The 12,477-nt window shown below is 47.4% G+C and overlaps 1 protein-coding gene across 4 annotated transcripts in view; it reads right to left on the bottom strand.

The window, feature by feature from the left end:
• Window positions 1-12,477, bottom strand: part of PRMT8 (protein arginine methyltransferase 8) — an 89,434-nt gene that overhangs the window by 20,290 nt on the left and 56,667 nt on the right. For all 4 annotated transcript variants that reach the window (XM_070618937.1, XM_070618938.1, XM_070618940.1 and 1 more), the window contains exons 5-6: window positions 4,769-4,911; window positions 4,059-4,146 (exon numbers count right to left, since the gene is read on the bottom strand). In XM_070618937.1, coding sequence (XP_070475038.1) covers window positions 4,059-4,146; window positions 4,769-4,911 — 231 coding nt within the window. The remainder of the gene's footprint in view (window positions 1-4,058; window positions 4,147-4,768; window positions 4,912-12,477) is intronic.

The following is a 12,477-nucleotide window of genomic DNA, read 5'->3' as shown; positions in this document are numbered from 1 at the left end:
TATGACCCATCACCAAAAGAAAAGACAGTCAACAGAACCAGACTCGGCGACAGCTCAGGAACTGGAATTATCCAATGGAGACTCTCAGGGACCACAACAAACATGTGAGATAACCTAATGGAAAAGGTGGCAAATGCATGAACAGATAGAGAATTTCATCGATGAGACGGAAACTAGAAAAAAAAGCCGATGGAGGGCTGGCCCCGTGGCCAAGTGATTAAGTTCTCACGCTCCTCTGCAGGCGGCCCAGTGTTTTGTTGGTTCGAATCCTGGGCGCGGACATGGCACTGCTCATCAAGCCACACTGAGGCAGCGTCCCACATGCCACAACTAGAAGGACTCACAACGAAGAATATACAACTATGTACTGGGGGGCTTTGGGGAGAAACAGGAAAAAAATAAAATCTTCAAAAAAAAAAAAGCCGATGGAAATGCTAGAAATGAAAATCACAATACCTGAGATGAAGAATTCTTTCAAGGAACTTACTAGCAAGATGGATACATCGGAGGAAATAATAAATAAATTTAAAAGCAGGTCAATAAAAATTATCCAAACTTAAACACAAAGAGGAAAATAAAAGACAAAAAAATAGAGAGCATCCAAGATCCATAGGACAACATCTAACAGACGTGTAATTGGAGTCCATGAAGGAGAAGAGAAAGGGAATTAGGCAGAAAATAATATTTGTAGAGATAATGGCTGAAAATTTTCCTAAACTAATGAAATCAGCAACCCACAGATACAAGAATCCCATAGAATTCCAAGCAGGATAAATATCAAGAAAAACACATTTAGACACATCAGAGTCAAACTGACAAATATCACAATAAAGAGAAAATCTTAAAAGCAGCTGGAGAAAAAGAAACATGAGGTACTGGAGAACAAATTTGACTCCTCAGTGAGAGAGCTGTAGCTACATGCTCCCTCCTGCCCTGGCTCCAGCAATCTGAGTTTCTCCGCTGGGGCTAATGGGACTGCCCCAGAATGTGGTCAGAGAAAACTAGGGCAAGTGCCACCAGGTGCCACTTACGGTTTCTCCTCTAGACGGAAAGGAAGGTGTCTACAAGAATTTCATACATATCAGGCTCTGAGAACAAAGTCAGCTCCTCATATAAAATAGGCTAGAGCCAGAGAATAGAACTCTGGATGCTGGGGTGGAGGTGGAGGGAAACCCACAGAGGGCATCTGAGGTCCCGCCCTCCAGCCTTCCAGCTACAGGCCCCACTGACCCTGCATGGGACCTTCCTTTTCATCTGCCCATCAGCCAGGAAGCTGGTGCCCATCCCTCTGCCTCTCAGCATGTGGTATATTCACGTATTGGGTAAGAAATTGAATAGAATACCTACCAAGTTTCCTTCCAATTATGAAATACTAAAATCTCCTCCACGGTAGAAATTTTAAAAACTAATTGCTCCTCTCTCAGGGTTAAACTCTATACCTTGCACATTCCTCTGCTGGCTTACTTTTATTCCTTCATTCCCCACTCATTCATTCACTCTCCAAAATATGCACTGTGAGCGCAGCCCAGGCCAGTCACCTGTTTCTCGTTCTACGTCTTCTCCAGCAGCTGGTGAGCAAACTGCATGCAGGTTCTGTATTTCACTCCTTCTTGGGGAGCCATGTTGAGTGCAGTTGAGAAAGGGAAAGGAAAGGAGGGGAGGGAAGCAGGGGCGGTGGGGTGCGGAGGAGAGGAAGCTATTTCCTCACAACTCATTCTCTGAAAGGGGTCCAGCATGTCTCACTCTCCTGCCCCACTTTAACATTTTTCTTTTCTAACTGGTTCTTGAGCCAACTGAAATTTGCTTACAATTGTTCCCTTAGCAACCAGCAACCTTCACGCTTTACTTTTGATTTAGAACTCAGAGTAACCAAAATCTTCATTAATTGGAAACAGATTTCTAAATGGGCTTGATTCCTTTACCAAAAACAAAAACAGATTATTTTTAAAAAGCACTTAAATAGAAAGCTTAACAGTGTTTTAAATAGATTTTAATTTTGTGTTTGATTTGGGGATTTTGTTAGGTTTTGTGGGGGTTTTTGACAGAGGCTCCAGAGCAAGCATTCTACAAGAAAAAATGGGGCCGAATTTTCATTTTTTTCTTTCCCAGAAGGTACAAAAATTGCAACAGGCAGTGCAAGACTACATCATGTGATCACCAGTCCTGAGCTGGCACCTCCGAATCAACAGCTGCCCGCTGGTGCCCCTCAGGGCGGCCCTGTCCCCTTCTGGCTCCAGCTGGCTGGTTACAATATGCACGCTCCAGAGGTTCCTGAACACAGTCCAGGGAGGGAGCAGGGAAGACATGTTGGCTTTTAAACCATGAAGTCCCTCAAAGAGCTGTGCCTAGGGTCGGAGCTCAACAAATATTTAAGTGTGCGTGAGAATGAAGAATGCGCCCTAAGGTTCTCCTCAAAACACTATTCAGTACGGTTACGGGGAGAATTCCAAAAGTAGCATTATAATACAGCTCCAGGGCAAAATACGTCCTATTTACATATGCATTTGATCAATGTTCACTGTTGAGTTGTTTCTGCGATCTGCCGTGAGAACACATCTGTCCTAGATTCTGAGCCACTGGAGGCCAACCATCTTGGCAGTCAGGCTCGGTTGCCGGAGCCATGAGCAGAAAGGGGGCTTAGTGACACGTTTGGAGACTAGATCCAGGCCGCTGTGGTATAGCACCAGGAACTGTCAAGTCCTTTTATTTACATCATCTCACTTGATCCTCATGACAAGTCTAGGGGACTGGTGATGTGTCTCTGACTGAGGCTCAAAGATGTCAGGCTGCCTACAGTCACCCAGGTGGGATTTGAACCCAGGGCTGGCAGACTTCAAAGCATGACCATGCAACCTAGGCCACTCTGCCTCTCCCTGCTCATCACATGTTAGAAATGACCCCAGATTGGCTGGAGGCAGATGGCACAGAGCCTCAAACTCAAACTGTCCCATTCCTATCTTCTCCCGCAGCTGGCTCAGAACTTCACGCTTTGATGTTTTGTTTCCGGAAGAGTGTGAACACACACACAAATGCACACGTTCTGTAGCACAGTCTGACTGAGGTATCATCAGCGGCACCAACAACGGTTAGATGGCAATTGTTTGAGTCAGTGGAGCGACAATTTGTTGAACTACTGGGTCTTAGCCTCTCAGGGCAGGAGGCGTCTACTCAACCATGCAGTCTGTGAACCCTCCACAGTCATCTTGCAAAGGAGGGCTTGGGCCCTATGGGGGCAGGACCCCCACGTCTGCTGAGTCCCTTGGGCGGTTTGGAGTCTGTGCCTCGTGCTCTGGGTTGGACTGTGTGCGTGTTGACTGCGTGAGGCGTTCTTTGCTCCTCTGTCGTCTTTAGTTCTGGTTGAGGAGACATGGTTGTTTCTAACCTGGTGAAAACATGTTTGGTGTGATCTCATGGAGGACCAGACTTGTGTCACTGAGAAGTGTTACCCTTGAAATGAAATAGAACAAGACAGCCCTTTTTGGATTAGATAAAACATTGGAGATTTGGGGGCCTTTTTCCTAAGAGAACAGCAAGCTCTCATGTGATAAAGAATTACGAATGCAGACGTGGCTATGAGTCTCCTGTCACACACATGCACTCGTGCACACGCAAATTCACAGTCTCCATCTCTCCTCAAATTTTACTTAAGATGAAGGAGAATCAATATTATTTTGATGAGTTTGAGTGGTATGAAAGCAGGAGCCCTGTGGTGGACCTCTGGCACAACTGAACCTTGACAGGCTTCCAGCCGCCTGGCCTATGTTCTCTGCAAAAACCTACCTTCTGCTGCTTCAATTCATTTTTCATTCCCACTGCATTCATTCTCTCACTCCTTTATCTTATACCAGCCACATTGCAACTTTTCCCTCTGCAGGCCTCCCACCCTTGGGACTAGAGGAAACATGTACAGAGAAGAATCCAGGAAGGGTCGCAGGTAAACTCCTCCACTGGCATAGCAGCTGTGTTCATGAGCCTGGCTGCTCATCTCGGGCCCACTGAAGTGCCTCCCTCCCCACACATGCAATAAAAGCCCAACAGAGAATCAAAAGGTGACTTACAGTGGATTTTGAAGTCCTTGTACTGTCTGTCTTCAATTGCCACCACGTACAAAGCTGCCCGGTCTGGAAACATAAGCCCTCCAGGTTTCTGTTGATGAATTGTGGGGAAATGGGTCTCGTAATCTATTCACCTGACAAAGACATCACATTTTGAACTGCACATAGAGTCACCAGACAAGCACCCCCTTGCCAGAGTTTCTCATTCAGCAGGCTGTCACCTTGGCCAGGGTTAGGATTAGGATGGCAATGCTTAATTTTTATTCTAGAGCAGGGAGAATTTGAGGGACCTAGGTGGAGTCAATGGAAGAAATGAAGTGGGGCAAAGGTAAGTTCAATGATGAACAGGGAAAGATGGTATGACCTTTCAGCCCGGGGAAGCCAAGGTCAGAAGCATGCTCAGCTCTCTGGCAGCCATGCAAGTCCTAAGTATTCACTGACCAGAATAGAATTTTGTATTGACAACAGAGAATGGGTATCAATTATAGCCAAAGAGGCCAAGGGTAGACCTATAGGAGAACATGGTGGCAGTTAGACATGTTGGACCTGGGGACAATCATTCTGATCCCTGAAGTAGATCTGGTTTAAAGAGAAGGGCCTGGTCTAGCCCAAGTCCTCTCTGAAGTCCTCATATTCTTCCTAGGCAGTAGGCCAAGGGTAGAGCAGCAAGACAGCCAGCAGACCAACGAGGGGACAGCATGTAGGACACTTACCAGCCACTTGTCCCTGGCAAAGATCACCGTGTTGAGCATTGACTCATAGAACAGACAGTAGCCCATCCACTCGCTGATGATGATGTCTACCTTCTCCACAGGCAGCTCCACCTCTTCCACTTTACCTTTAAATATGGTGATGACTGGAAAAGAAGAACCCCAAGGCCACACTTTGCAAGGACCCTAGCCAGGAACCATGAGCACCCATATTAGAGCCAAATCTACAAGTTTTAGCCCTGTTCTGATTCTGCTTCTAGGATGTGACATACCTCACCCTTCACCAAGCTAGTTATACTAAGAGAATTGAAAACTACTTGCAGGTTTCCCCCCTAAAATGTATTGAGCAGTTACAATGTGCTTGGCACTGTGCTAAGCCCATGAGATGCACCATATCATGTAATCCTCCCAATAACTCCATGAAGTAAACACATTATTATCATTCTCCTCTAGAACTAAGGAAACTGAAGCTTAGAGAGGTTAAACGGTAGCTGCGGAAAGAGAGGCCAGGTCTGATACACTATGACTCTAACGCGCTTCTCACCATCCCCACCCTATTTTAGGCTGCCAGGACGATTCAAATCCAAAGAAGGGCAGGGATGCCTCCTTGATTGCTCTTGCATCTGTTCACAGCCAGGGCTCATCCCCCAGAGGCTGCTCATCTCCTAGTGGGTTCGTGAGGAAGATAACCTAGTGTTTTGACAAGAGCATGAGCTTTATAGTCAGAGAAATCTGGGTTTAACTGCTAGATCTTCTCATTATTAGCTGTATGACTTTCCAAAAGTTACTTGACCTAAACAAACTTCAATTCAGAGAACAACCAGGGAAATAATATCCACTTAGCAGGTGGTTGTACTGATGAAATGAAATAAGACATGTGAAGTGCCAGGCTCAGAGCCAGGGTTCAAGAGAAGGTAGACATCATCTGACACTGTCCCCCTTGTCAACCAGCTGATGGAGAGTTGGAAGGGATAGGGCCAGGATAAAGCCCTTGTTCTACGTGGCCTCTGCTCAAGAGTCACTTCCAAGGCCTTCCCACCCCTCTGTGGCAGGAGAAACTTCTTAGTGAGATTTTTGATCATTTGACATAGACACACACATCATTTTGGAGTCTCTTTTTTGCATTTGTTGCTGTAAAGATCACAGCAAAAGCTATCTTAGATGCTGCTGTGAAACTGACAGGGTGATGTATTGGCCGGCTGGTTCCATCTGAACATTTCTTCTGAAAGGTTACACATGTTCATGCTCTGAAACTCTCTTTCTGCACCATCTTCTGAAAAATCACACAATGTCTGAAGTTTGCTGGGGAAATTGAACAATGGCAGGTACTCAAGAATAATAATTTTTAAAAAACCACATCTGCCCTGAATGTGAATTTCATGAAAAATAATTTGGATTGGAGGCTCCTAGATGACAAAGGACACACAGGTCACTGGCTTTATTTCACGTCTTCACAGTGGATGATGCAGGTGATGGAGTGCCCATTAGCAACCTCTAATGATGGTTAGCTCTTCAATGTCTGGTATTTAATCAAGGCTTAATCACATAAGGCCTCCTCAGTAAGGAGTCAGACACCTTGCGGACGTAAATTGGCCCTGGTCACTCTAGTGAGACCAAGCTGTGTGGCCTTCCTGGTTACTGCTCATGAGCCCTGTCCCTAAGGAGTGAGAGCACGAAAGGCTACTCTTCTCCAAGAGGTTTGGCAGGGGTGGGAGGAATAGGTCAAATGTCTGCTTCTCTAGGGGCTCCGGGACCCAAGGGCAGGAACTGAGGCAACACCAGGGCCCAGGAGGAGCCAAGAGAGTTCACAAGAGGACAGAGTAAGGAATTTTTGAAGATGCAAATAGAGTGCCTAATTTATTTCTTATTCCACAAAAGAACTGACAAATATATGCCTCATCTACCTGCCTACTCATTTGCATGCAAAGCCTGGTTTGTCTTACTTTTATAAACATTTTTAAAGTGTTTTAATGGGCCCCCCATTCTTTCCTCCTTACACATTTCTCAAAGGCTCTTTCCTAATGTCTGCGTGTGTCTATGGGCTATGGACCAGTTCTTCCTCTTGCATTAGATCACGATCTCTGTGAGGCCCAGGAAGACGTCTTCTCCTGCCTCTGGTGCCCCCTGACCTCCACCCTGGGTGCAGAAGTGGACAAGAACTTATAGCTAGTCTGACAGACAGGTAAGGATGGAATATTCCTTGGGTGCCCCACAGAGGGAATGAATGCTGTCCCTGTTCTCTGCACGAGCCCTCTTACCCATTAGTTGCAATATCCTGATGAATATGGGTACAACAGATGATAGGTAGGTAGGTAGGTAGATAGATAGATAGATACACAGATAGAGTGGGTCACAGGACAGCAAAAATCACAGTGTTTTTGCTTACAAAAAGGCACAATGAATCAATTAACCCTATAAAACACTTAAGAGCCTGGACCTCTGTTCACTCACGTCACCCTTCTGCATCCAAACATTTCTCGGAGCAGATGTGGCCCCCACCTGGCTTGGTGAGTAGATGGCCCTTTGTGAAAGGGAACAGGCACCTCTCCCTTCGGTCCAGCTGTGGACTGAATTTCAGACCCATCCATCCCCTTGCCCAGGTGCTTCTGTGTAGTACCCGATCTCCACAACCCTATGCGGGAGTCCTGGAGGTGGACAACTTTTAGTTCCAGCTGATAATTATCCTTGATCAAATAATTACTCCCCTTTAGGACCTCAATTTCCTCATTGGGGGAGAGAAAAAGAATGGAGATTGAATCTGAAAATCCCTAAGATCCTTTGCAGCGCCAAAATGCTTCAATTCTTCAAATATGTGTTGAGCATGTTTATGGCATTCTATGAAGTTTACTGGTGGACATGGTGGCTATCAATAAAGAAGCAGTGCCTGAGATGTCCAATTTGACTCTAATTTGCACCAATTCCTTGAGCCTGACTTTTTTAAAGGAGGCCACATTGTTTCTCTGGACCCAAACCCAACTGCCCAGCTGAATCATCAGGCATGCTCTTCCCGTTTCCTATCCTCACCACCAACAACCATTTAAACTCCCAGATTCAAATTCCAAGTCTGCAAAATGCTACGTCTTGTGGTGGGGTTTATAGAAATTAACTGGCAGCCATTGGCCAATGTACGGCATTGGGTTGGCTCAGAGAACTGTGTGAGCGTAAGCAGGGACAAGCATTCCTTCTCCGTGTCAAGCCCTTTCAAGAGGCTCCTAGCCACTGACATGAAGGTTCTGAGCAGCTATGAACTACAGAACCGCACTCCAATCTGGACCTCACATCACTAAAACTGAGTCAACTCAAGGTTGCATTGAGGTCACTCTCTGGAGCTGTATTTTGTTCCATAGGGATGGTGGAAAATTTGCTCAACCAATTGACCGGACCCTGGCTCATAAATTTCAGAATGATTAATTGTAACTACGTACACGACAGGGAGCAATAAACTCTAAGTTGGAATATATTCCCCCTGTAACTTCTAGTTTGCAAATTAGACATCCAGAATTTTTTTTTTTTTGGTTGTTTTTAGTGGGATTTTTTTCCTTTTCATCTTGAGTGGTAATTACAGACATCTAGTCATTCTGATTCATGGTCATTTGTTTGACTTTTTTAAATTTAACAAATCAGGCCAGCCTGATCTCATTTGGGCCTCCAGCAGGTCCATCGGAATCAGGTGACCCCACATGGTCTCAGTTAGTGGTCTTCCCATTTTAGACTCCTCCCTGTTCCCCAGAGCAGAAGGGATGGCATAGGGGTCCCCAGCGTGAGGACAGGGAGCACATCGTCTCACAGTGGAGCGCCCCCATGCCACCCCCACCGCAGAGCCACTCGCCACCCCTCCCCCCTCTTGCCACATGGCTCACACACCTATTCTGGTGACGCCCACCCGGCTGCCACACACCTTCTGAGGGCCTGACTTGCCTCCAGCCTATGACCTCCTCCCCTCAGTTGTCTATTTCAGCTTCCTGTTCCAGGATCGAGCAGAGCACTTGACTCTTCACAAACATTCAAAAATCATTACTGAATGAATGGATGCATGAATAAGCAATTTTGAAAAAAGGGTATTGAGTTCAAAGACAAAAGATCTTTAAACTAGTCCTAATTATGATAGTAAAAAATTACTAGTGTTTGAACAGCAGCTTGCAGAATGATTTTACATGGATTATCTCAATAATCCTCAAAGGAATCGATGTGGTTGGTTTTATTACTCCATTTGCCTAATGAGAGCACTGGAGTTCAGAGAATCCAAAAGGTGGGGCCCAAACCTATGCCTGTTGTGTAACCTGGTCCAAGTCACCAGCCTCCCTGAGATTCCTTTCCTTCATCTGCAAATGGATATCATATCTGACTTACCTACCTGGTGGGATTGTTGTAAACACCAAGCACTGCTTGGGATGATAGGAGAAAAGAAATCATGGAAGGCCAAAGAATAAGCCACCCTTCCCCGTGAAGCCTGGTCGGGCTGGTTAGCAGGGCGAGGAGAGGTGGGACGATCGTGAGCAGCCAGGGTGTGAGGGAGAGAACCCAGTACTCTCCCTGATGTCAGCCCCACCTCGAGGGCTTCCAACCCTCAGCTTCTCCAGGGTCCAGATGCATGGATAAACCTCTCCTACAAGGTCAGACCTAGGTGCATCCTTGAGCCAGTGGTGATGAGAGAAAGAGAACACCAATATCTTTACCCTCGATATCTGGAGGGACCCAGAATATAACCTGAAGCAAACAGACCCCATAACTGGAGCGGCATAAATGAGCCCTGGGTGCTGTGTAGCCTCAATATAGTAGAAACTTCAACATGGTACCCTCTATCTTCCCAGATCCCCTATTCACCCAAGAACTCAGGGCTTGAGCTTCTTCCTGGTCCCCCAGCACGTAATCTGCCTGGCTTTGTGTCCTAGCCTTTATGTCCCTTGAGGGCTGAGAACCTAGTCTGCTTAGCTGGAGCTCTGAAGTCTGAAGCTCGGGGCCCTTCCCTGGCCAGAGCCCCTGCTTGGCATGTCTCCTCCCCTAGGCACTGGCTGGACTAACGCTTGGGTAAACACAACCGTACCAGGACTTGTCCCCCTCTCCAAGGTCTGGCCCACTACTTAGCAGCCCTAGCACGGTGCAGCCTGGGCAGATTCCCAACACGCTGGCCACAGGCAGATGATGGCGTGGGCTTGGCCCAGGGAGGCAGTGGAGCTGGACAGAGTGGTTGAAATCAGCGGGAATGGAGAAGGCAACAGTCTTCCTCTAGGCTCAGGGAGTCAGCAAATCATTCCAGGCTCAACTCTCACTACTGACTGAAGCTCACACAGGACAGGCAGAAATCCTTGCCCCAGGGAACTGACACAGCAGTCCGTCCACGCTCACCACTGTTCCCTCCACTCTTAGCGTGCCGGCTTTCTGTCATCTTTCAGGTCTCTGCCTCAATGCCCTTTCCTCCGAAAAGGTTCCTCTCTTCCAGTGCTGTGCTGTTCAATGTTTAACAACCGGCTCCAGGAGAGAAAAAACCCCAGATTCATAGCATTTGCTGATGTCTGTTGTGCTCACACTGTGATGTCACGCACAGCAGGGTTGGGAGGGAAGGCAGGGTGAGCTGGCTCCAGCATGCCACCACCACCACCCCATTGAAAGCGGATCCCCCGGTTTTCTCAACTACTCCTTCACATCTCTTTCTAAGAGCTTTCACAATTTGTAATTCTATTGTGATGTTTTGTTCACTTGCCTTTATGTCTGCCCTCTCCATGAGACTGTAAGCTTCATGAGAGCAAAGATCCCATCTGTCCTGTTGGCCGTTGACACCCAGAACCTGGCACAGGGCCTGGCGTGCGGCACAATAATGCCTGAAGGACCGAGCGGGTGAACCAGTCCTCAGGTTATTAATGGGCCGCTTCACGAGCAGTAGGAAAGGGAGCAGCAATTACCAGGAGTCACAGTACAGGTTCATTAAAAACAACTGTATCTGATTAATCTCATTCCTTCTTTTGACAGGGTCATTAGTCAAGTTAATAAATGAAATAATAATAACAATAGCTAACATTTATTGTCTGCTTACTGCCCACAGGACTGTTGTGTTTGACACAGTGGTGTGCTGGTAGATACTTAACAACTGGCTCTCCAGAGGGAAGAAGTCCTGACGTGTAGCATTTGCTGATTTCTGCCGTGTAAATATTCACACTGTGGCCAATTTCAAGACATCATGACTTCATCCATTCCACAAATTTACTGAAAATTTAACAATCGGTTTCAGGAGCCTGTAGGCGCCGGCCCCAGCACGCCACGGTGTTACATACAGTAACTACGTACTCCTCACAATGACCCTAAGAGGTAGGTACCACTATTGTTCCCATTTCATAGACGAGGAAACTAAGGTGCAGAAAGTATCGTATACAACATCCCAAGCTAATCCGGCGAAACTCAGTGTGGACCAGGAAGTCTGAGTCCAGAGCCGACGCTCTGAAGCACCGTGCTTGCAGTGTACCACGTGGGGATTTCGACAAGTCCTCGCCCCGTGGCATCCTCATGGAGACGACAACAAAGGATTGTGTGGACTCACAGCTAACTGCTTGGCTGTATGAAAGGTGCTGATCAAGAGCTGGATGCAGACCAGCCTACGGGAGCATCCTCACTCCCCCCAGGGCACCCACCAAATCTGTGGGTAACACCAGGCAGAGAATGAAGACCCCGGGAGCCTGATGCTCTAGGGAGTCTTAGAAATTTGTAAGGAAGGACCAAATCTAACCATGAAGTTTTATACGAATAAAAAGTATGACTCTCAGTTTGGATTCAAAATACCCGCTGACAAGATATTAGTTAGGAGTTCCAGCCCGGCAGTGACATAGGCAGACAAGAGACCGGATATGGATAGACAACAGATTGCAGCTGAGTCCAGCTCAGCACCGGTGAGACATGGCGTTTTCCGCAGCTGCTAATGGAAACTGGAGCCACAGTGCTAGAACAGCATCTGGGCCCTCCAGTTGCCTGGCTGTGCTTATTTCTGAGCATGACTCCCCGAGGTGAGACAGACCCAGAAGCATGGCCAGAGGAGAAGGTGATTCAAACCAAAGCAAAGGGGGAAGGAACTGGGGGTGTAGCCTGGGGATGAGGGCCAAGGGCTGCCACGTGAAGATGAAGTCTCCCCTCCCCGAATGGGCCCAAGGGAAAGAAGGAGAGCGTTGACAAGGCTGCAGGAGGCGGACTCCACCTCCGTGGAAGGAAGTGCTTTCTAACAATCACAGCTCCCAGATGGCTGGTGGTGGGTCCCCATCAGGGGAGTCATCCCAGGACTGGATGACCACAGAGCTCGGAGGAAGGCTGCGGGAGCAGAGAATTCAAGCATCATCTGCAAAAGGCTTGGAGCGTGTGACCAACAATGAGCCACGTGTAGAACATTAGGCTTGAAAGGCCCTGTGGTTCATGCTCGTTGAGCACCTGCTGCATGTGAGGCCCCGTGGCAGGCACTTGATGAACATTATGTCTAATCCCACAATAACCCTGCAAGCCGCGCACCCACACAGCTCCTCTCCAGGCAGCGCGCAGTGGCTCAGCAGGGGAAGTGATCTCACGGAGCCCTCCCTCCCGCCACGTTGCAGGGGCCCTCTGTCCATCTGTCGGGTCATGCCATGCATAGGCTTCTGCCATCCATGACATTTAAGCTTTAGGATGTGCACAGGTAGGAAAAGAGAAAGGAGGGATATACTCTTTTCCTTTAGTTTCCTGAGAAGTAAATAGGTTAT

The sequence above is a fragment of the Equus przewalskii genome, chromosome 5, assembly GCF_037783145.1.
Source record: "Equus przewalskii isolate Varuska chromosome 5, EquPr2, whole genome shotgun sequence".
NCBI classification, from domain to species: domain Eukaryota; kingdom Metazoa; phylum Chordata; class Mammalia; order Perissodactyla; family Equidae; genus Equus; species Equus przewalskii.
This window is presented reverse-complemented; position numbering and strand designations above follow the sequence as displayed.